Genomic DNA, 23,347 nt, shown 5'->3' with positions numbered 1-23,347 from the left:
CAAATTCAAGAGTGCTTGGTGACTTTTAGTTGGTCACTCAATGTGTGTACTTCAAGGACTAGTTGAAGAACCAATTTGGCAAAGTTTGGTGTGAGCAAGAGGCCAAGAGCTTGGATGGCTCGAGTACTAGGGTAGCATAAGCTTGGAGGGTATGTTGTAAACTTATACTGTAGGGACTTTGATTTTCCTATTCAAAACACTAGTGATGTTTTTCTATGGTTTGCTTTTTATTTATTCCCTATTTACATTGCTTTATATTCAATAGTTGTAATTTGGATATGTATGCATGTGAAATTAGTTAGTCAGTTATATTGGGCATTAATTATTAGTTTAGGTTAAAAGTGATTACACGTATATATCTAGGGTGTTAGGTAGTTTTTCTCATTTTCTAATCAATTTACATGACAATTTATATGACTATATCTATATATATTTTAATTTTTTTAATCCATCACATGAGCTAAAACTTATAAGCAATTCTAAAATCGACCGCAATGCATGGCATTTTAATAAGAGCAAATAATCCAAAATAATTGTACACAGCTTTAGCCATAACTCACCACGTGGCGAGCTGTAAGTGGTAGATGCGTGGACCCACTACCACACCTCTACCACTCACAACTTGCCATGTGACAAGTTTTGCCCAAAGTTGTGTAAAGTTATATAGTACTAGAATTTTCCATAATTCAATCCAAGTTCTCTCAATGAAAAACTCCCATAGACAGACCCTGGCCAAATTTTCCGTATAACACCCATTTTCAAACATATTCGTTAGTTAGAATCGTTTCTAAACTTATTAGCAAACTAACATCTCAAGTATCTTAGACTTGAGTTCACTATAACAACTCGAGTCGAGTTCCATGTGCTGGCAGAGCTGAGGTGGATTAAAAATCTACATGGAACTCGAGTCTTACAGACTCGAGTTCTTGCTTTACACAAATAACAAATCCAATTCATGCAATTCAATGAAGAAGAAAAAAAAAATGAAAGAATTATAGAAAAACCTTCACTTGGAGCTTTCGTCGCCGTCGCCGCCTAGGTTCAATCCAAGCTAAGGGGTTTTGGTTAGAGAGATCTGGGTTCGTGGGGGTTTGGGTTAGGGAGGTCTAAGGTTGCCTTCTTCGTGGTTTCATATTCAGTTCTACCAGCACATAAAACTTGAGTTTCTAAGGCTGTGTTTGGTTGAATGTAAAATATTTTCCGAGTGTAAAATATTTTCAGGAAAGGAAAATATTTTCAAGTGTTTGGTTGCATTCCAAAAAATGCTTTGGAAAATATTTTCTAGTGTTTGGTTGTGTTGCTGAAAATAATATAGAAAACACATTTTCTACTTGTTCCTCACATTTTTTTCACATTTTCTCAGCTTCCAAACAAATATATACTCCCTCCGTCCCACTTTGTTTGTCTTGTTTGAAAGTTAAAATTTTTAAGGGAACATAATTTATTGTCTTATTTACTTTTTAAAAATGTTTAAATTTTCAAAACTACCCTTAAATAAACTTATCAAAAAATTGAATTATTAATAAAATAGGGGTATAATAGGAAAATTAGTAAATTAATGACTTTTATTTTTAGAAACAGGACAATATTTTGGGACATCCCAAAATAGAATAGAGGACAAACAAAGTGGGACGAAGGGAGTAATATCATTTCTCAATAGATAAACACAAAAGAAACAAAACCCAACAAAAAAAAAAAAAATTCATCAAATCTGGTCAAATTGAGAGAAGAAGGAAGAGAGAGTGAGAGATAGATCAGTATCAACGGAGGATGGCGGCACCAAATCAGGAAAGAGAGAGATTGGTGCAATCTTGGGGTGCGATCTCAATGCGATCGGTGCGATCTCAGTGTGATCGGTGCGATTGGTGCGATCATTGCGATCTCGGTGCGATCATCTCACCGGAGCTTGGTGGGCTTGGCTTGGCTGGGCAGCTGGAGCTTGGCGTCGGATTGTGTGTGGAGTTAAGGTTGGTGCGTGGGCTGGAGCTGAAATGAGGTTGGTGCATGTGTGAGAGGAGTGTGTGAGGAGTGAGTTATTCTGGAAATGATTTGAAGGTAAAATGGGAACGGAAATGATTTTACAGGTTGGCAAGGAATATTTTCGGTTTGACTTTATTTTCAGGTGGTGCCAAACATGGACCCGGGTGTAAAATATTTTCCGGAAATCATTTACACCCAAAACAAACACAGCCTAACATTCAAAAAGTTAGTTTGATAATAAATTTAGAAAAATTGTAACTAACAAATATGTTTCAAAAATAGTGTTATATGGCAAATTTGGGCCACAGACCCTACACAACAAAACAAAGTTTAGATCTACAAACGTACAAAGAAAGAAAAGAAAAACAGAAAGAGAGAAAGAACAACAACAACAAAGAATATGATACTCGCGGTCGTGTTTGCCAACTCCGTCGGCAACATCCTAGTTGAACGGTATGTTCAGATCTCCACCGTCCATTTTCTTACGCACGTATCACCATGCTTTTGCATTGCTCTAGCTTTATAGACATGTTATATATCTTGATACTATTAATTGGTGTTGGATCCTTTTTATGGTTTATTCGCTTGGAATTTTTTGATTGTAAATACCCTTTTCAGCTTTGGTTGATGGGCTTGATTTGGTTTCAGATTTTATGGATTGGATCTTGCACGTGAATGTTTAAATATTTGATAGAAAATGGATCTATTTCTTTGTATTTACATTGAGTTTCAACTGGGTTGACTTTGTTTTTGCTAGAATTCAATTGGGTCTATTTTTTTTCTTAGCTTTTTATTAAAATATTAATAAGGCCATTTTGGAATTTCAATGAATTGGTGTGTGCAGGAATGTCTATATGCTGAATGCATTATCTATTTAGATTATTTGAATAGTGAGAAAAAATCATTAAATTCCATGGAACTTCTTGACTTGATTATTTTGGCAACTAGAATGCCTGGAAAGTCTCTGTTTTAGGTAGTGATCTACTAGCAGATTCATTTTTACAAGGATGGTTGAATTTTCCAGTATAAATCATTTGTTAAATGCCAACAAATAAGTAAAATGGGAAACCCATCCCGTTCAGTCTAGGTTGCTAATCTTCAGTCCATGTTGAATTAACCTATGAATCTACTAATACATAATTAAGTGGCTAATTTTATGCTGACTTGAATCTACTAATACATATTCTATTATTTAGAAATATAGATGAATTGGAGTCACTATCTTAAGCGTTTCTGACTTAGGTGATGGTAGGATGTAAAGAAATCCTCTATTCCTCCAAAAAATCAAGTGTGGTTACACCGTTGCTCAGTCCTTGATGACAGTTGACTATGTTAGGTGGTAACAGTTCATGTATAATGAATATTGAACTCCAACATAAGCTTAGTTTCCTAGTAGGTGCGAGCACATGCATGATACCAAAAGGTATAGTGTCCCACATTGCTTATTTAGAGTTTAATGTGATTCTAGTGACCCGATGTTTGAGCTCAAGCAGGACCAATGTGCATGATTTGGATTAAGAATTGAAGATAATTTGGATGCAGAGTTCAATAATAATTCCACCTTTGTTATTATTATTACTATTTTTTGAAGGGAATAATAATGCTACTTTAGATGTATGAGTATTGGTATAGGTTGTGGCATTTAGTATTAGAGCTTCTCAACACTTTTAGTTTTACTAGCAGAAGAGAGAATCTGTGGAGATTACAACCTGGATCAGTTTTTAATCGTCTCAAATGTGGAATGGTTTAATGGTATAGTGAAGTCATAGAAAATGGAAGTGGAAGCAGGAGATAGGACATGAGTGCTGTCGTGAAGTTTGATTGCATGTTGGCAATGAATAAATTGAGCTAATTTGTTCTGTTAATCTTTAGGCTTTTGAGGTAATTTTCAGGTATGCTGTGTTAATATCTCCTCTTTTTTCATTTATTTATTTATTTGTGGACATCAATTTAAGATTTCTTTAGGTTTTCTAGCAAAGAACTTAATAGTTAAAAGGGTACATTGGGGTTGAACAAGTTTTAGGTTCAAAGTTTGCAAGCAAAAAAAAAAAAAAAGGATTATAATCTGAAATATTAAGACTTTTCATTATTTATTTATTTATTTTTTTATGAACTTGCTCCATTAGCAAAGTGCTCATATATATATATATAGCGCATTTGGAGTACAAAGGTACCTAAAAGGGTGTCTTTCTTTTTATGGACAGCAGCTAGGGGTAGTATTCTTACCATTGATAATCTGGTTCTTAGGCATTTACCACTAGTTAATTGGTGTTGTATGTGCTAGTGATGAGGAAAATGTGGATCATCTTCTACTTCACTGTAAGTTTGTTTGGAGTGAAGTTTTTTTGATATTTGGAATCCAGTGAGTGATGCCGAAGACAGTAGCCCCCCTTCTTTTTGGCTGGTGGAAGTGGCCGGAGAAGCATTCCTCTAACATTTGGAATATGGTTCCAGCTTGTTTGATGTGGTTAATTTGGCGGGAGCGTAATAATCGTACTTTTGAAGATTTTGTGAGATCAATAGATCTTTTGAAGCCTATACTAGTTGGGACCTTATTTAAGTGGGGTCGAATTTGGGGTTTTACACAATGTATTTCCATTTTTGAATTTCTTCTTTCTATTTGTATCTCTTCTTGAGGTACTTGTATTTGTTTAAAATTCTGAGTGTTCACCATCGTGAACATGATGTCCTTTTTATGAAATAAATCTTTGAGTACCTATAAAAAAAAATATATATATATATATATAGTCTATAAATATATATAGTCTATAGATATATATAGTAATCCGTTTTTGACATGTTTAGCTTATATAAAGTTCATAAATTAATGATAGGAATCCATTATAATTCACTTTATTGAGGGTTACAGTGTGTTTTCCTGTTTCTCTGTGTCTATTTCAAAACATTCATGGTGTGCTCCATTAAAAAAAGAGATTTTGAAGGGGCATGTTATGATTGGTTATCTGTCAAACATAAAACTAAGGATGAGTATACCTGAGAAGAAGAACATATTATTGAATCAAGATAATGATCAGTTGTTTCATCTGCTTCTTCAGAATTTAATCAATAAGTGAAGAGATAATTTTTCCTTATTTGATCTCCCTAAGGAGTAGACCTGTAGTCATTTTAAATGAACATGACCAATTGAAGCATTACCCCAAGGGCATATGTTTTATTGCAGATTTAATGGAGTTCCTGCTGAAGAACGGCTGCATTGGAGATCTTTCTTAGTTAAACTGGGAGCAGATAATCTTAAAGGTGTTAAAAATGAAGAGCTCCTTGTTGCTTGCCACAAGTATGTATACTACTCTTATCGTAAATCCATTGTACTTCTATTATCAATAAATTTGTTATTACCTATCAAAAAAAAAAGTATGTATACTACTCTTGTTTAATTGATATAGATTAATCTTTTCTGTATATGATTGCATTAATTGATAAGCACAGTGGGGAGAGTGGGATTGCTTTGAAGGATTAAACTCAAAACTCAAACAGATGAACTGATTGGACCAGTGACCCTTGTGACTTAGCCCTCCAATTGGTTAATTCCTTTAGTGGAAAATTTCAAGATAGGCCTTTGAAAAGCCCTGATGGAACTAGTGAACTGGACAAGACTGATGTGTCCTAATCAGTTGTGCAAGAACAGACAATGAATATTTACATGTTTACTAACCTTAAATTCCTTACATACTCAAAGCCAAACTGGATGACAGATTTGTGTCTTCTTTTAAGTACTGTTGAATCTTTTTTTTTTTTAATCTTTAGTTAGCACATCAATATATAAGTAAATTTTAGTTTAACATTTGCATCATATATATTTTTTATAAGTAAACACAACTTATGCACTGTGTGAAATTGAACTCATGACCTAACCCTCCACCCCTTGCTTTTTGGCAAAATAAGATACATCTGATCCCAAGGCCGTCAAAAACATTCATATTATGTATCACATATATATGATATCTCTAATAATAATTATTTTTATTCTTAGATGAACGATTGTGTGAGTTTGCTGATTTGATTAGAAGCAAGAGACAACCTAAAAAAAATAACCTTCAAAGGCTGGCCCACACTGTGGACACTGTAGTGCAGGTTCTTTAACCTCTAATTGAACTGTATATATATATATGGTGTGTTTTGCGTTTAGAAAAGAGGGTAATTAGTTTCAATAATAATAATGGTTTGCTCTATGAGTTAAACTTATGTTGATACCTCCCAATATGGATATCTTTCATGATTTCATTTGTGTTTTTATTATCAACTGCTCCTATTTTACTTGATAGATCAATGGGTTCAAATTAATATAGGTTGGTGCTTTTTATAGATGTTCTAGGATCTACTTATCAAAAAAAAAAATAGATGTTCTAGGATCTCTTACTCTTGCATGTCATGATAATGTGTTTTTTAGAGTTAGGCCACTTGGGTAAGTTAGCTTTAAAATGTTCACCATTATTTAAATTCTAACCGTACAGTAATTGAAGTAGATCCAAGCTGCATTAAGTTTTGTTATTTTCACTTGGTGTTTAAGATTATGTGATGCAGCATTTGGAAAAACAATCCTTTCTTCATTAAAATATTGACAATAGGATTTCCATACTGTCTCCAGTTCTGCTATTTAAGCATAAAGGGTAGTTTGTTGTTTTACCATCAAAGGTGTATTTAGTTTACCAGAATAGTGCCGCTGTTCAGTAGAACAACCCAAGATCACCCCAGTGCCTTTATTTGACACATTGCAATTGGTCATGTAACATTCTTGGGTAGTTTTCTGTGAAAGAAGCCTAATTCATGCTCATATGAAAAATCTTATACCGCTGAGTACAAAATTAGAGTGCTAAACTCTGCAATTATCCACATGAAATGAATAATAGTACTACATTCTCTATTGCTTTAAGCAGGATTTAACCTTCATGTGTAAATACTATTTCTATGACTGAGTTTATTAAAAAATTGTTTTACTGGGTACACTTGCAGTTAATTTTTGTTTCATGCACCAGATCAGTTTATATTGTCTACACAATACTTGGGGATGTCAGCATCTATGTTGTGGGCAAGGATGAGTATGATGAACTTGCTTGTGAGTATTTTATTACTTCATTTTAGTTTATTAGGTTTTTTTTTTTTTTTTTTTTTTTTTGGGTGAGTTTATAGGGAGAAACTATGCCAATTGTTGATGCTGAAATTGTGGTGTCCACTCATTTTAAGGTTCTAAGATCTGGGACACAGTTTCTTGGTCCCTCTGATTAATCTTCTAGTTTGAATGACTTGCAATTGACAACACAAGTTGGTCCTCTCTTAAAGAGTCTACATGCTTTTTGGAAGAAGGTTCAGTTCTTTAATGCTCATTGAGATTTCTAGCCTTTAACCTATCACAGCACATTGATGCCACATTATGCAATGGGAAGATGATACCATAATCTTACTGCCAAAAAACAAAGAAAATAAGAGAAAAGAAAAAGAAAGAAAGCCAATGACTCTCTTTTTCCCTAGATATGATGATAGCATCTGTGTGTATTGTGATGTGGTGCATGCCCTAATTTGCTAACCAGTGCAGTTGAGAGCAGCTGAACCCTTTACATAATTTTTGTTTTTTACTATATATGTATTGTATAATACATGAAGAGAACCCTTTATGTAGTTGATCCTATTACTGATGGTATTTTTTCTTATTGGTCCTTTTTTCTCTAGTGTCAGAAGTGATCTTTGTGATAACCTCAGCTGTTAAGGATGTATGTGGGAAGCCTCCAACTGAGCGCCTTTTCCTGGATAAGTACGGAAGAATTTGCTTGTGTTTGGATGAAATTGTTTGGAAGGTGAGATGATGAACTGAACCATTTTAAAATCAGTAACACACAGGAGATCTTGGAATTTTTAGGATGAATTTGACGGTTTATTCGTCCTGGACCATAATATACACTCATCATTGCACTAATTTCTGAATAAACCGCCAAGTGCTAGGTGGCTACTAATTGCTATAGGCACCTTTTCTATAGTTCATTAAACTCATGTAGTTAATGTTTGTATTATGTGAGATCCCATGTCGTCATGCTTTATTTCAGGCATGTGGTGGAGGTTCATAAGTTACTCTGGACGTATTGTGCATTAACACCACATTTTGCTACTAACATAAGTAACAAAACTAGATTTGCAGTTCATAAAAAAGAAAATAAGTAACAAAACCTACAACTACAAGCAAAAAAAAGAGTAACAAAACCAGAATTGATTTAAGTTCACTAGGGACTAGGCTTGCTTGTTACATTCATGAAAAGGATATGATGGAAATTTCTTATTTTTCCAATTCAGTTGGATGACAACTATACCTGACTACATCCTGCTGTGTGGCTTTAGCCATCTTCATGTTTACATGCTCTCCATGTGCTAGGTGGCTTCTGATTGCTATCTGACGACTTGCATTATGATTCTGTGTAACTACTTTTGCTGTTCCTTGACATTGTTTCCTTTCTGTACTTTGAAGGGATATTTGGAGAACACTGAAAAAGATAGAATCAGAAGACTCATAAGGTTAAAACCTCCAGTAGAGTTCTGAACCAAACGTTTCTTGGTGTATACAGTGTATTGAAGACAGTGGTGGTCTGGGCTTGGACAAATGATTGTGTCACGTAACAGTACACTGAAAATTTTCACCTACTATGTTTTGTTGCGCCTTTTATGTTGTTATGATTAGATTTGAGATTTTTTTATTGTGTCCTTGTGGGAGGAGAGTTGGCTTGATCAATATTTGCCTAGTGATAGCCTAATAGGTAAATGTCATAAAATTCTTTACAGACTTACGTAAATTGTTGATATTTTCAGTCTTGGTTTTATGAATTTGAAATGCGACTGGTCATAAGTAGCGGTGAATTCTACCTTTTGTTGTACTAAATGATGGAAAAGTCTTTTGCAGATTATTTTTCAATATATTCTTTCAATTAGAATCTATGAACATTGGTTGAAGTTTTCCTGTTTTCCTAAAGACTTCTTTTGAATTCTTCATGAGATGGATGTTTGAATTGGAAAATTCTTAGGTGCTCCTAGAGCACAGGGAAATAATTCTCTTTCCTTTCATATTTATAATGGACCCTATTATGAATTTAATAAGTGGACCATCACCATAAATGTGAGAGAAATGAGCATTATTCACTGTGCTCGGAAGTACCTAAGAATTACTCAAACAAACCAACGAAACGGTGGCAATCCAATCCATTGAAATGGGTTTCTCTTATAGCATGCCTATATGCTGTTTTATATTTTTAAAATTTCAGGGGCAGCAATCACATTAGTGGGTTTATGGTAAAAAAATGTATAAAACATGTAAGGTTTTCCCAAAAAATGACCACATGTATAATTGTGTATATTTATAATTTTGCTATAGTATCTGTGTAAATTTACATTGACACTATTTATTTTGCATTTAGTTTTTTATTTTATTTTATTTTATTTATATATCTCAAGGATGAAAAAAGAGAGTAGATGGTGGTTATTATGTATGAAAAAAGAGAAACAATTAAAAAAAAAAAAAAACTGATATTTTTATGAAATATAGTGTAAAATAAATAATTTGATGTGTGTTGTTTTAAAAAGTAAATATGTAAAATAGAAAAAAGTAGGTTTTTATGTTAACATAAACAAAAAATTTTACATGAGTTGATGTGAATGATCTAACAGTGGTTAAAAAGTACAACTTGTTCCGTTTTTAAAAATAGTATGTGTAAAAGTACAACTTGTTCTATAAAATATTGAAGTTTTGAAATTCTAGGACATAAAAATAAGGTGACATTTGAAGTCAAAATAAACAGATTAATTGAAAATTTACTAGATATCTTCAAAAAGGTTATTTTTATGAAGCAAATACATACTAGCCAAAAAAAAAAAAAAAAAAAACGTGTACGAGTTAATGGATCTAATCTCAATGATATTAACTAAAAACAAATCATGGGTTTTGGATTTTAGGCCGAATGATATAATTTTTTTTTTTTTTTTTTTTTTTTTTGAAGGGGACTAAACTTCATATTTTACTATCTAAAATTGAGATAGTTGTTGTAAGGACTTGATTTGAGTCTCTAGCCCAAAATGTGAATGGATTTAGGCCCAAAAAGCCCAAAACAATGAACTTGTAGAGAATAGGTTAGAAAACTGGGCTTTAATGAATCAAACAACAGATAAAGTAGATCTTGATGATAAGGGAATGAAGATAGACAAGTTTAAACTATAAAAAATCGTCATCGGTACAGTCTGAGGAGATCAGTCCTTATATATTGATTCACAAATTTGATTATAAGTTCAGTTCTTTGTTGTTACAGCGTTTTTCTCATTCCTTTTCTCTCCCCCTAGTCCATGGAAGGTTTCTTACCTTATATGATTCTCTTTAGACGATCCTAGCCCTCCACTTGTTGATCATCTAAGCCTTTACTTGAGTGCTTGTCTCATCGGATATCCTCACAGGCCCTCTGTTAGTTGGGGCGACTAAGATAGCACTGTTCAGGGGTCTTCTCCACATAAATGCGACTAGAGAGTTAGCTGCAGAGTATTCAATGCGGTGGTAGCAACTTTTTCTTAGATATTTCTCAACTCCTACTTTGTCCCGTACGTTCACAATGCATATCCTTATTAATAGAACTTCCTAGAATGTCACTCTGGATAATAGAACTAATTTTCTGACCCCTTCTTTGTTTAGCTGAGGAGATATTCCTCCTCGGCCTACCTCTCCCATCCTTTACAGCCATAGCTTGCTCATGAAGCTTGAAGTCTTACTCCTTCCTCACCGTTGATCTATTCTCGGACCACTGCGCCTCCTCAGACAAGGCCTAAGGCCCAATATGTATTTGGGCTTGCGTCCCCACAGTTGTCATTTTGATTGCTTAAGTTCCAACTTTATCAATTTCATCTCCAAACTTTGTAAACGTGTTCAATTTGATCTTTCCTTTCACAAGAATCACAACAAGTAATGGGCTCTTGATTAAAAAAAAAAAAAAATTAAAAAAAAGGTAATGGGCTCTGATTAACCCAACTACCTAGTCTCTTTTTTCTTTTTTCTGTTTTGTCATTTTCTAATATTAAAAAGAGCATAAAAATTTCTATCAAATAAAAAAATTAAAATCTAAGGTTTTTTTTTTTTTTTTTTAATTCCAAAAAAAATTATAAGATGAATAAGATTAAAATTCTATTTAATAATTTATGGGTATTTTTAATTATAAAAAATATTTTAATGGTGTATTATAATTTATAGTTTGGAGTTTATAAAAAAATAAATAAAGATTTGCAGTTCATTAAAAAAAAAAATTGGAAAAAAGACTTCAGTATTCATAAAGTTTTTCAAATTTCAAAATAGCTTGAGGTGGTGAATTTTTATTTTTATTTTTATTTTTTTAGAGAGTTTCAACTTATAACGTCCGCTCCTGATGATAACTCTTTATCATCAGACCAAGATACCAATCGGCTTTTGGTGTAGGCGGAGATTGAACCCCAGATTTCTTATACAACCATCAGAGACTTTATCAATTAAGCTAACTAAAACCCATGAGGTGGTAAATTGTTAGTTGTGGATAAACAGTAGTATAACGATGACAGAATAAATGAAAATTAATAATGACTTGTAAATTGAACCGTTGGAAATATGTTAAGAAAACTATTATGTATGTAGCATTACTCATTGAGGGCTTCTTCTACTATAGCAGATTTTGGTGGGACCCAATAGTAACCAAGGACTAATAGATAGGGTGTTGGTGCTCCGGCTACTTGTGGGCTTGGGCTCAAGTTGTCTACCATGTGAAGATTGTATTTCTATGTACAAATAGTCAAATATTGTTTTGTTTTTGTTTTTTAAATTTACATTTGTATTTGTATTTGTTTGTGTACATATATCATCAAATTGAGAAATAGGAAGAAATAGCCTCATATTATTTGGAGAGAAAAATAGTGATTTCAGAACCTTGGTTTGCACTTAGACTCTCTTTTATTTCATTCTCTCCCATGACCCATTTTCTCACCTTACTTGTATAGTTGTATTTCACCCATTTTCCTTCACATCTCCACCCCCTTTCTGCCACTGTGCACTGACACCACAATCTATTCTAGGTAAACTTGTATTGTATTGTAGACTTGTTGTAGTTGTAGAGCAAGATATCATATTCATCAAAACCCAATTGATTTTTTCCCCACCTTAATCAAACTATGCTAAAACCGAAAGTATTTTCTCCCACCAATTATTGCTTATGTATTGGATATTGATAATGAGTAATGACCAATATTTTTTAGTTTATTATGAGTAATGACCAAAATTTCAATCATGTGCATTTTAGACCATTGATTCTTCATAGAAGGAATGTTAATAAAGTTATCATTTATCAAATATAATTTCTTATCACTATATTTATCAAGGCAGTTAGAATGCTGGGAAGCACGGGTGCGGCTACTATCCACTATAGTTATCAGTAAAGTTATCACTTGTTGACTTTCTCACATAATGGAATTTTACATTTGTTGGGGTGAACAATATTTTTGTCATTTGGCGGTTGCTCATAACTCAGTATAGTATGAACATACTGAATAGAATGACGCTTTTTGATTTGGTTGGGGAGTATTATCGGGTGTAGCAGGATGGGATGTATGGAGAATTTTACCAAGGGTTGAGCTAGGAAGGGATGTGTGGAGAATTTTACTAAGAGTTGAGCTAGGAGATGGTTGATGATTAATTTGAGGGGTTGAACCAGGAGGTGGTTCGTTACAGGTGGACAGATTTTGCAAGGCTCTTTGGTATTGAAATCAGTGTTTCGTTAGTAGTTACACTCAGTGATTGGAGCACTCTACATCTGAAGGCTTGGTGGTGTTTTTAACTCACTCGATTTTTATACAATTTATCCAATAGCATCAATAAGGATTTCATATGCTTTATTATTTTTCTTTTTCAATGAAAAATAGAATTGTTAGCACACCTTTAAGAAAAGTATATGGTTAGAAGGATATAAGAAAAATATATAGTTAGAAGGATAATTCTACTCGATTTTTATACAATTTGTCCAATAGGATCAATTAGGATTTCATATGCTTTATTATTTTTCTTTTTCTATGAAAAATAGAATTTTTAGCACACCTTTAAGAAAAGTATATGGTTAGAAGGATATAAGAAAAATATATAGTTAGAAGGATAATTCTACTCGATTTTTATACAATTTGTCCAATAGCATCAATTAGGATTTCATATGCTTTATTATTTTTCTTTTTCTATAAAAAATAGAATTGTTAGCACACCTTTAAGAAAAGTATACGGTTAGAAGGATAATTCTCTTGAATTGCACATAAAAGTCATTCAAATTTCAATCATGTGCATTTTAGACTGTTAATTCTTCATAGAAGGGGTGTTAACATGGTTATCATTTTCAAACATAATTTCTTATCACTATAGTTATCAGGGCAGTTAGAATGCTGTGAAGCACGGGTGCGGCTACTATCCACTATAGTTATCACTAATCATTTGTTGACTTTCTCGCAGACTGGAATTTTACATTTGTTGGGGTGAACAATATTTTTGTCATTCGATGGTTGCTCTTAACCCAGAATAGTACGATTATATCAAATAGAATGGGCCTTTTTCATTTGTTTGGGGAGTATTATCGAGTGTTGCAAGAGGAGACGCACGGAGAATTTTACCAGAGGTTAAGCTAAGAGATAATTAATGATTATTTCGAGCGGTTAAAGTAGGAGGTTGTCCATCATGAGTGGACAGATTTTGCAAGGCTCTTTGACATTGAAATTAGTGTTTCGCTAGTAGTTACACTTAGTGATTGGAGCACTCTACATCTGGAGGCTTGGTGGTGTTTCGAACTCGCTCAATTTTTATACAATTTGGCCAATAGCATCAATTAGGATTTCATATGCTTTATTATTTTTTCTTTTTCTATGAAAAATATAATTGTTGGCACACCTTTAAGAAAAGTATATGTTAAAAGGATATAAGAAAAGTATATGGTTAAAAAGATAATTCTCTTTAATTGCACATAAAAAGTCAATCAAATTTCAATTATGTGCATTTTAGACTATTGATTCTTCATAGAATGGATGTTAACATGGCTATCATTTATCAAACATAATTTCTTATCACTATAGTTATCAAGGCAGTTAGAATGCTGGGATGCACGAGTGCGGCTACTACCTACTATACTTATCATTTGTTGTCTTTCTCGTAGAATAGAATTTTACATTTGTTGGGTGAACAATATTTTTGTCATTCAGTGGTTGCTCTTAACCCAATATAGTTTGAATATATCGAATAGAGTGGCACTCTTCTATTTGGTTAGGGAGTATTATCAGGTGTTGCAGGAGGGGATGAATGGAGAATTTTACCATAGGTTGAGCTAGGGCATGGTTGATGATTATTTCGAGGGGTTAAACCAGGAAGTGGTCCGTTATGTGTGGACAAATTTTGTAAGGCTCTTTGGTATTCCAATCAATGTTTCGTTAGTAGTTACAATTAGTGATTGGAACATTCTACATCTGGAGGCTTGGTGGTGTTTTCAACTCACTCGATTTTTATACAATTTTGCCAATAGCATCAATTAAGATTTCATATGCTTTATTATTTTTATTTTTCAATGAAAAATAGAACTATTAGCACACCTTTAAGAAAAGTATATGGTTAGAAGGATAATTCTCTTGAACAACACATAAAAAGTCAATCAAATTTCAATCATGTGTGCATTTTAGACTGTTGATTCTTCGTAGAAGGGATGTTAACATGGTTATCATTTATTAAACATAATTTCTTATCACTATAGTTATCAAGGTAGTTAGAATGCTAGTTAGCACAGGTGCAGCTACTACCCACTATAGTTATCATTTGTTGACTTTCTCACAGATTGGAATTTTACATTTGTTGGGGTGAACAATATTTTTGTCATTTGGTGGTTGCTCTTAACCCAGTATAGTATGAATATATCAAATAGAGTGGCACTTTTTGATTTGGTTGGGGAGTATTATCGGGTGTAGTAGGAGGGGATGTATGAAGAATTTTACCAAAAGTTGAGCTAGGAGATGGTTGAAGATTATTTCGAGGGATTGAACCAGGAAGTGGTCCGTTATGGGTGGACAGAATTTGCAAGGCTCTTTGGTATTGAAATCGGTATTTCGTTAATAGTTACACTTAGTGATTGGTGCACTCTACATTTGGAGGCTTAGTGTTGTTTTAAACTCGCTCAATTTTTATACAATTTGGCCAATAACATCAATTAGGATTTCATATACTTTATTATTTTTCTTTTTCTACGAAAAATAGAATTGTTAGCCCACCTTTAAGAAAAGTATATGGTTAGAAGGATATAAGAAAAGTTTATGGTTAGAAGGATAATTCTCTTGAACTGCACATAAAAACTCATTCAAATTTCACTCGTGCATTTTAGATTGTTGATTCCTCATAGAAGGGATGTTAACGTGGTTATCATTTATCAAACATAATTTCTTATCAATCAATCAATATATCTATATCTATATCTATATATATATAATTGCAAAAGCTGAGAGAAAATGAGTTCCTAGAATTAAGGAGGTAATGACAAATAGGAAAAGTCCCTACCTAAAATTTAGACATGTGTAACTTTAAAAAGCGATACATTATATTGTTTGACAACGCTATAACACCGTTTAAAAGTAATAAATTATAATTTTTCGCTACATTAAAACACTGTTTGGAACCCTTATTGGTATAAAAGGAAATTAACTGCTTAAGACATAAAAAAGGAAGATAGCTCCATGGAAAAAAAAAAGGAGAAGAGAGACCGAGAGACAGAGAAATAGAGAGGCAGAGAACGCAGAAGGAGAGAGAGATCGAGAGATCAAAAACTGCACGCTCTAAAAATTGAAACTCAAAACACACAATCATCCATTCTTTCCATTTGTTAACACAAACGGCCAAAAGAAAAGATTTTCCCTGCCGATGAAAAAGAAAAAACAGAAGCCCATTGACATATTTCCACGGTTTGCAATCAAGAATGAAAAGTCTCTCACTTTCCTGTCAGATTTCTTCATCTAATTGTCCATTAATTTCTTTCACCGGTGAGTTTTTATCTTCGATTTAAGTTTGTTTATTAATTATGATTAGGTTTTGATATTTTGTTTGGATTGTTTTCGATTTTGGTATTTTAATTAAGTTTTTCTATTCGCTTTTCAGTTTGCCATTCTCATCTGCACGCCCTCAAGTTCAACCAGGTACCAATTTCGAATCGATCAGATTCCAGATCGTTTAGATCTACTTTGATTTTTTTTTTTTTCGTTTTTGTCAGATCTAGGGTTTGTAATCTGCTCTTTGGATGAATATATTGCTTTTGTTTATTGGTGGTGTTAGTACTCTACTTTGAATATTCCGATTTCAATGTATTTCTCCCTGAACTGTTCACATTCTAGATTTTGGAATCGGAATGATTGTGTTAGTGAAATAAGCTGCATCACTTCCCAATGAAAACTTCAAAGTCACTGTAACTGAGACCTGCTCTTCCACCCTGTTTCGTTTCTTCTCTGTAACTCCATACACACATGGTCAGAATAGCGTTGTTAATTTCCCTCTTTCGGATACTCTTTCTGATGATTTGGCCCACTTTTTAACTGTTTGCATGTTCCGTTCCAGACCAACAAACAGAGGAAAAAAGAAAATCCAAAAGGTTTGGCTACCTTTTTCCCTAATTTCCCATATAGGTGCTTTATAGATAAAATAGAAAAATTTATTATTGAAATCCATGACAGTTTGGCCATGTAATCCATAGAAAGTTTGGTGGTAAATCATTATTTCTATCTCCTCATAATCATTTTTTCTCTTCTTGGAAGAATATGAAACTTAATCTTAAAATGAACTTTTAGACTCTAATTCTTATAGGGCTCCCAAGTTGGAACCCTTCTATATTTTTCTCTATAAAATTGAATGACAATGGCCTTTAAGATTATGTATTTGAAAGTTAGGGGAACTATTATGTACTCTATAATGAATAGGAACTATTTGTGGTGTTTCTGATAGATTAAGCTTCTAGAGATAGTTGTGTAAAGCTTATTTGATTGCTAAAAAGAGTTTCTTAAATTGCCAGAATGTGTTTTGAATTTGTTTCTCAATATTGCTTCCTGAACATCTACATGGCTTGATGATTAGTGAATAAAATTGAAATGCATCTTACATGATATTATAATGAATATAGATAATTCAAGTCATTTTGCAACAACGTATGTGAAATCTAACAGCATCTGATGTCCATAACTAGATTCTGTAAGCAGCAAACCATACATTTGATTGGATTTGTGAATGCTGAATATGTGCTCTTTAATGAACAGGAACTAGATTCTCTCGACATTATTAGACTTTTCACTTTTGTTAGGTGCAAACTGGAATTTTGTGTATGGACATGATGCTATAGATTTCTGGTGGGCATCAGTATAGCCAATTCATATTTCGTGGGGCTGGTATCTCACCCTTTCAATTGCCAGGTGCTCTATACAAAGGTCTGTTGTAATAAAGCTTTAGCATTTTTTTAAAAGCATGTTGAGTATGTTACTTTTGAGAAAACTGGTAGTAATAATGCCTTTATTTGTTTAATGACAGGCATATATTAATTTTGAAATATCAAAGGGTGTGGTTGAATGGATCAGAGAGCTTGATGAGAGACTTATAGACATATTAAAGCATTTGAAGGTCTGGATAAGCCATAAAAAGTTGGAGGTTACTTTTAACTTTGTGCCAAGATAGAGTAAACCACTCAAATTTCTTATATTGGTGTACTGTTTTAAGAGATTTGAGCTTTTATAAGACTTTGAACTTCTGTTAATATTCATGTATTACTTAAGGTTTTTTTTTGTATGGAAACTTCCATATGGATCTAACATTTCTTTATTGTTATATATTTTTTTTAATTATGTTCTAATTACTTGAATTTTTTCCTTGAATTAGAAGCATATAAGTTTGTGAATGTATAAGAAAACTTACTTTGTTCTGTATAACCAAATTTGTAGTCCAACTTGCAACAGATTTTGATTGCAAGGAGATATGGGTACACTTTTTGCAATTTCATATTTTGCCTTGCTGTTACAACTCCCCATACACTTTCAATAACGCAATGAATCTATGTATAAAAAAAAAAAAAAAAAAAAAACAATCGATGCATTATTTACTGGAGATTATGATCAAACTTTATGGTTTATATGCATTTATGATTTTTTATTTATTTAAATTTTATAGTTTCTTATCAAGCTTCTGAGATACATTTACTTTGTGCAGTATATAAGTGTTGGGGTTGAATGAAATCTACAAAGGTCTATATTTATTCCTCACAAAAGGGACATGATAGGTGGAAAATAAGAAGGGAAAAAAATATTTGGTTGATTGGAAAGGAGCAAGAACAAAAAGAACAACTGAGATATGAAATGAGCATTAAGCACATAACCACACAAAAAACAATGTAGAGGCACATTGGAATTCAAAAGGAAAAAAAAGTTAGCTGATGCTGAATCAACATCTTCAAATGCACTTGGTTGGATTGTTTTAGATTTAGATATTTGAGTTAGATTTGGTTAAATTAGTTTTTGGTATCTGCCTATGGTGTTTGTAATTAGATTTGCAAATGGAGATATGTGTTAGGTGTTTAGTACGTGGTAAAAGTGTATTTAAATATTATTAAAAAAAATTTCTTTCTAATAAATATAAATAAAAAGTTTCCCGCACATAGTGCGGGTTAAAAAGCTAGTATATATAAAAGTAGAAACCTCATGCGGGAGTACAAAAGGTCCTGGCGCTCTAATCTTACATTTAGCCTTTTCTTTACCTCTTTTATTAAGGTTTTTTATATATATATATATATATATATTTTTTTTTTTTTTATTGTTACCCAAAAATTCACATTAACTTATTTTACTGTTATCTCATTAATGTCTCATTAATTGACTAAGCTTATACCACACATTTCTCTATTTTTCTTTCTTCATGTCTTTTAGCATACCCAACGTTTTAGTATTTAAAAAAAAATAAAATTAAGGACTAATAGTAATAACTAACTAGATAAGGCCTTGAAGAGAGATAGAGAGACACAAAAATATTGTGAATTGTTGAATAAAACGCACTATATCACTATCTATTACCCAAATAAAAGACCTGAGACTGACAAAACATTTGAAAGAGAGAGAAAGAGGAATCTAAGGGGTCATCACCTCTATTATATAGGTCTCCTACTACCATCAAGACGCCAAAACCCCTATGGGTAATTTTTTTTTCCTTTTTTCATTTTAAAATTAGGGGCTTAAATATGATTTAGGTTTGGGTAATTTGGTTAGATAGTTTTTGTTTTGGGTATATAAGTAGAGAGAATATTTGGTGTGCAATGTAAAATCATATTCTACCATGGTTTAATTTTAAATCATCTATAAGATATATGCATACACACTTGCCGATATCATGTTTTAATGTCATACTATCGATGAGTAAAAGACAGTGAGAGAGTTGGACATACTTTCATTCCATGGTATGAAATATGTGAACATAATACAAATTAGTTGATTTTGATGGTCCCATTACTCTTGCATTTATCTTTGATTTCATGATTTTATAAAAAATTAATCTTACCTTGAGAAGACTACAAATATGCAGTGAAACTACTAAACTAATTTTTAATATCTCAAAATGCATATTTCTAATTTAGTTTACTTTTTCCTTATAATATATGTAAAACATTATTAAAACCCATCTTACATAAAATATCAAAAACCTTATGTTAGAGAGTATGAGGTTGTGCATTGTGGTGCATTCCTTGAACTTCTCTTTATTTAGTTTTCTAATTCAACAAAATTTGCATTAATATTAAAGTATTAGTTTATTGAATTAGCCAATAGAATAAATACATATATTAATTATTTATTGTTGTGCATTAATTATTTATATTAAAGGAATTTATATGATTATTTTTATAAACTCTATATAGAAAATAATTTTTAGTTTGAATAATAATAATAATAAAGTTAGAATATGACATTCTTATTCATGTTTAATTGCTTTGACAAAAAATGTCACAAAAGTCATAAAAAATTAAATATTTGTGAATTCACTAAAATTAAACTTAATCCTTTAAATTTCCTAACTCCTTTGTGTTGTGTGTATGTAGAACTAACACTGTAATATGTATTCTATGTAGTTAGAAAGATTACTAATATAATAAATATGTTTATTTTGCTATATTAATTATTTTAAGCATAATGAAATTTTAAATATCATTTTTCTAAAATTTATATGAGAAAAAATTGGTTTTTTTTTTTTTTTTTTTTTTTTTTTTTTTTTTTTTAAATTTTTTATGTGAGAAACAATTGATTTGAAATATGACATTTTTATTCTCAATAAATATATATATATATATATATATATATTTATGTGGCATTTTTACTTAAATTTAGTTGTTTTTGCAACAATTGAAACCATGTCCGACAAAAAGGGGGAAAATTTTTTTAGTAACAAACAATCAAGAATGTATATATATATATATATATATATATATAATTGAAGGATGTATGCATTTTTTAGTAGGCATGAAACATGTCTATCTATATTAGCTACTATATCATGCAATTTTCAATTTGTAAACACACACACACACACATATATATATAGTATGATCAAATCACTATACTACTCTTAGTGTATTTTCTATTTTGTCTATATATAAATTAACTAAAGATTACAATTTTTTACAATGAAATTTATTGAAATATCTTTTTTATACATTGATAGTTGAGAGTGGGAATTTGAATCATTTTTATTGGAAACTGAGGTACCAATCAGTTAAGTTTCATGATTTTCGGTAAAAATTATCGAAATATTGAAGAAAACTAATATTAAGTTGCACCGCACATCATGCGGGAACTCAACTAGTTTGTGTTAAAATCTCGGCCTCTCTCTCTTGACTAGCCCCTACTAACCCAGAGTCCCATTTCTTCACACGCTACTACTACATCTTCATCAAGAACTTCACGCATACATTCACACACACACACACACACACACACACACATATATATATATATAGAACTCTTTCTTTTCACCATCTTTGTCTCTTTTTTTTACTTTTTCATTTCTTGAATCCTTCTTCACATTTACACTTCTTAAGCCCCTTCACTCTCCACCAACTTCCTTTTTATATTGTAAAATCTCTTCTTTACAATCTTTTCGTTCCATTTCTTATTGAGCCATATGTAGATCAGAAGAACAGTAACATCATAAAAATTCTATGCCATTCAAATTTCAATCATGTGATTTTTTAGATGATTTTTCATAGAAGGGATGTTAACATGGTTATGATTTATCAAACATAATTTCTTATCACTATAGTTATCTAGGAAGTTAGAATGCTGGGAAGCACAGTTGCAGCTACTAACCACGTTGGACGCGATTGGGACGCGAAGTGTAGTTTGGACTTGGTTGCACGTGCGTCCCAAACAGTTTTTTAATCCACACGGCTAGGACATGACCCTATACGGTGAGTTTTGGCCGGTATAGCAATTTCGGCCAGTATTGAAAACATACCTAAAGGATTAGCCTAAATCAACCCATCCAGTTGTAGCCTCGGTCACCTAAAGGAATGTTGTCCATCACAGCTGTCACCTCCTCCTCCTCCTTCTTCCTCTTCTTTGTTTCGTTTTGCGTTTTTATTGCAATTCTTTTTCTAATTCTTTTTCCTCTTTGTTTCCTTTGGTTTTGGGTCTCTAGTCTCTACCAAAGCAACTACAGTTGCTACAGCTGCTACAATGTGCATTTTGTTGTAAATGATAGGTTTTTAGTGTTTGAGATGGACAACTATGATTAGCTCTAGGAAAGAAAATTTTAAAGTGTGTCACGATTACTTCTTGTAGGATTTTGTGGTGGGCCAAAAACTTATATATACTAGTAAGTTACTCGTGTGATGCACAGATAATGTTGGAATATTTTATATAAGATGATTTTGGAGAATATTGTATAAATATTCTAACATAATTGTTATAGAACTTTATTTGTAATGAGTTCATTATAAAAAACAACAGTTATAAATTTTACACACATATGCATTATAAATATTCAATTGCAATGATGAGAAATAAAATATATATTAAAAAAAAAAAAAACTGTGGAGGAATATTATAGAATAAAAGTTGATATAGAATGTGTCTTTCTCTTTCTTCTTACTTCTAAAAACAAATACACATACTAAACACCCACGGTCAATTACATCATTTACAAAAACCACAAATCCACAACGTCCAACCCTAACATTAAAATAGTAATTGTCGTATGTTGTCACTCAATATAAAATGAAAGCCCCCATTTCCTTGGTTGTAGGCAACTCATACGGATTAAGATTGGATGAAAAAACAATGTTAGAGATAGATAGGTGTCATCAAAAAGATTGAAGGTAAATGACATCATTTTTGGTCTATGTATGTTTGACATGGGATGGCTTAAAGGGCTATGGCTAGGTATATATAAAGTGGTAGAAGTGCAAGAGGTGAAAATTGTGAATTAAAATGCAAAGAAGTTTGTGTGTATGTGTGAGGGATAAAAAGTTTTGAAACATTGAACCAAATGATACCAAGAATATTTGTTTTTTAATTAGAAAAGTCTTGAAATATTGAACCAAAAAGTCAATAATTAATTTATTCTTATCTTGAGAATACTTCAATTCTTTTTGCATAAAATGCATCACTTGGTAGAACCTTATTACTATTAGTCCTTACTTAAAAAAAAAAAAAAAAAAAAAAACCTAAAATAGTGGGTATGCTAAAAGACATGAAGAATAGAGAAATGTGTGGTGTAAGCCTTAGGCAATTAATAAGATATTAATGACATAATAGTAAAATAAGTTAATGTGAACTTTTGGATAACGGCAAAAAAAATTAATGAAAGAGGTAAAAAAAAAGGCTAAATGCAAAAGTAGAGCGTTACTTGGCAGAACCTCATGCACTCCCGCATGAGATCTCCTTATATATATATATATATATTGATATTGATTTTTGATAAGTAAAAAATATGTTAATTGCTTATTTAGTTATTATATATTTTTCACTTTATTACACTCTTAAATTGATATATATATATATATATATATATATTTACAATTATATGAAAAAAATAAACGTATCTTACACCCGTGTCCTACTTTTTCAAAAATTGCCGTGTTATCACACCATACCCGCACCCAAATCTGTGCAGGTGCTTCCTACATAGAATGCGTTATGGATGAAATGTTATGATCTGAATGAAGACTTCCAAAAATCATAGTAATTATTATGAGAGCAGTTAGATTCATTCCAGCATTTCTAGTAAAACAGATAACCACATGTTGAAGTTCATATATATATATATATATATATGTATATTTCATTGTTTATAACT

General features: G+C 32.0%; 1 protein-coding gene across 2 annotated transcripts; it reads left to right on the top strand.

Annotated features, from left to right (window-relative positions):
• The first annotated feature begins 2,266 nt into the window (after positions 1-2,266).
• Positions 2,267-8,914, top strand: LOC126725679 (uncharacterized). 2 transcript variants are annotated; one of them, XR_007655558.1, is made up of 6 exons: positions 2,267-2,433; positions 5,162-5,275; positions 6,975-7,054; positions 7,666-7,790; positions 8,281-8,359; positions 8,453-8,914. XR_007655558.1 is itself a non-coding variant. In XM_050430512.1 (5 exons), exons 1-5 carry the CDS (start codon positions 2,381-2,383, stop codon positions 8,522-8,524), a joined length of 444 nt encoding a protein of 147 aa, XP_050286469.1. In that variant the 5' UTR covers positions 2,267-2,380; the 3' UTR covers positions 8,525-8,914. The 2 variants fall into 2 exon arrangements, 1 of the variants encoding a protein (XP_050286469.1); XM_050430512.1 differs by lacking the exon at positions 8,281-8,359.
• The last annotated feature ends 14,433 nt before the right edge of the window (positions 8,915-23,347 follow it).

Source organism: Quercus robur, chromosome 5 (genome assembly GCF_932294415.1).
Source record: "Quercus robur chromosome 5, dhQueRobu3.1, whole genome shotgun sequence".
NCBI lineage: Eukaryota > Viridiplantae > Streptophyta > Magnoliopsida > Fagales > Fagaceae > Quercus > Quercus robur.
The sequence above is the reverse complement of the archived record's forward strand: the minus strand, read 5'-3'. Positions and strand labels throughout refer to the sequence as shown.

Bases quoted from the DNA above. Each gene is read 5' to 3' on its own strand.
- LOC126725679 (XM_050430512.1), top strand. From the start codon at position 2,381: ATGATACTCGCGGTCGTGTTTGCCAACTCCGTCGGCAACATCCTAGTT. The intron at 2,434-5,161 runs GTATGTTCAGAT...GTTTTATTGCAG, and splicing joins GGCAACATCCTAGTTGAACG to ATTTAATGGAGTTCCTGCTG. The intron at 7,055-7,665 runs GTGAGTATTTTA...TTTTTTCTCTAG, and splicing joins TGAGTATGATGAACTTGCTT to TGTCAGAAGTGATCTTTGTG.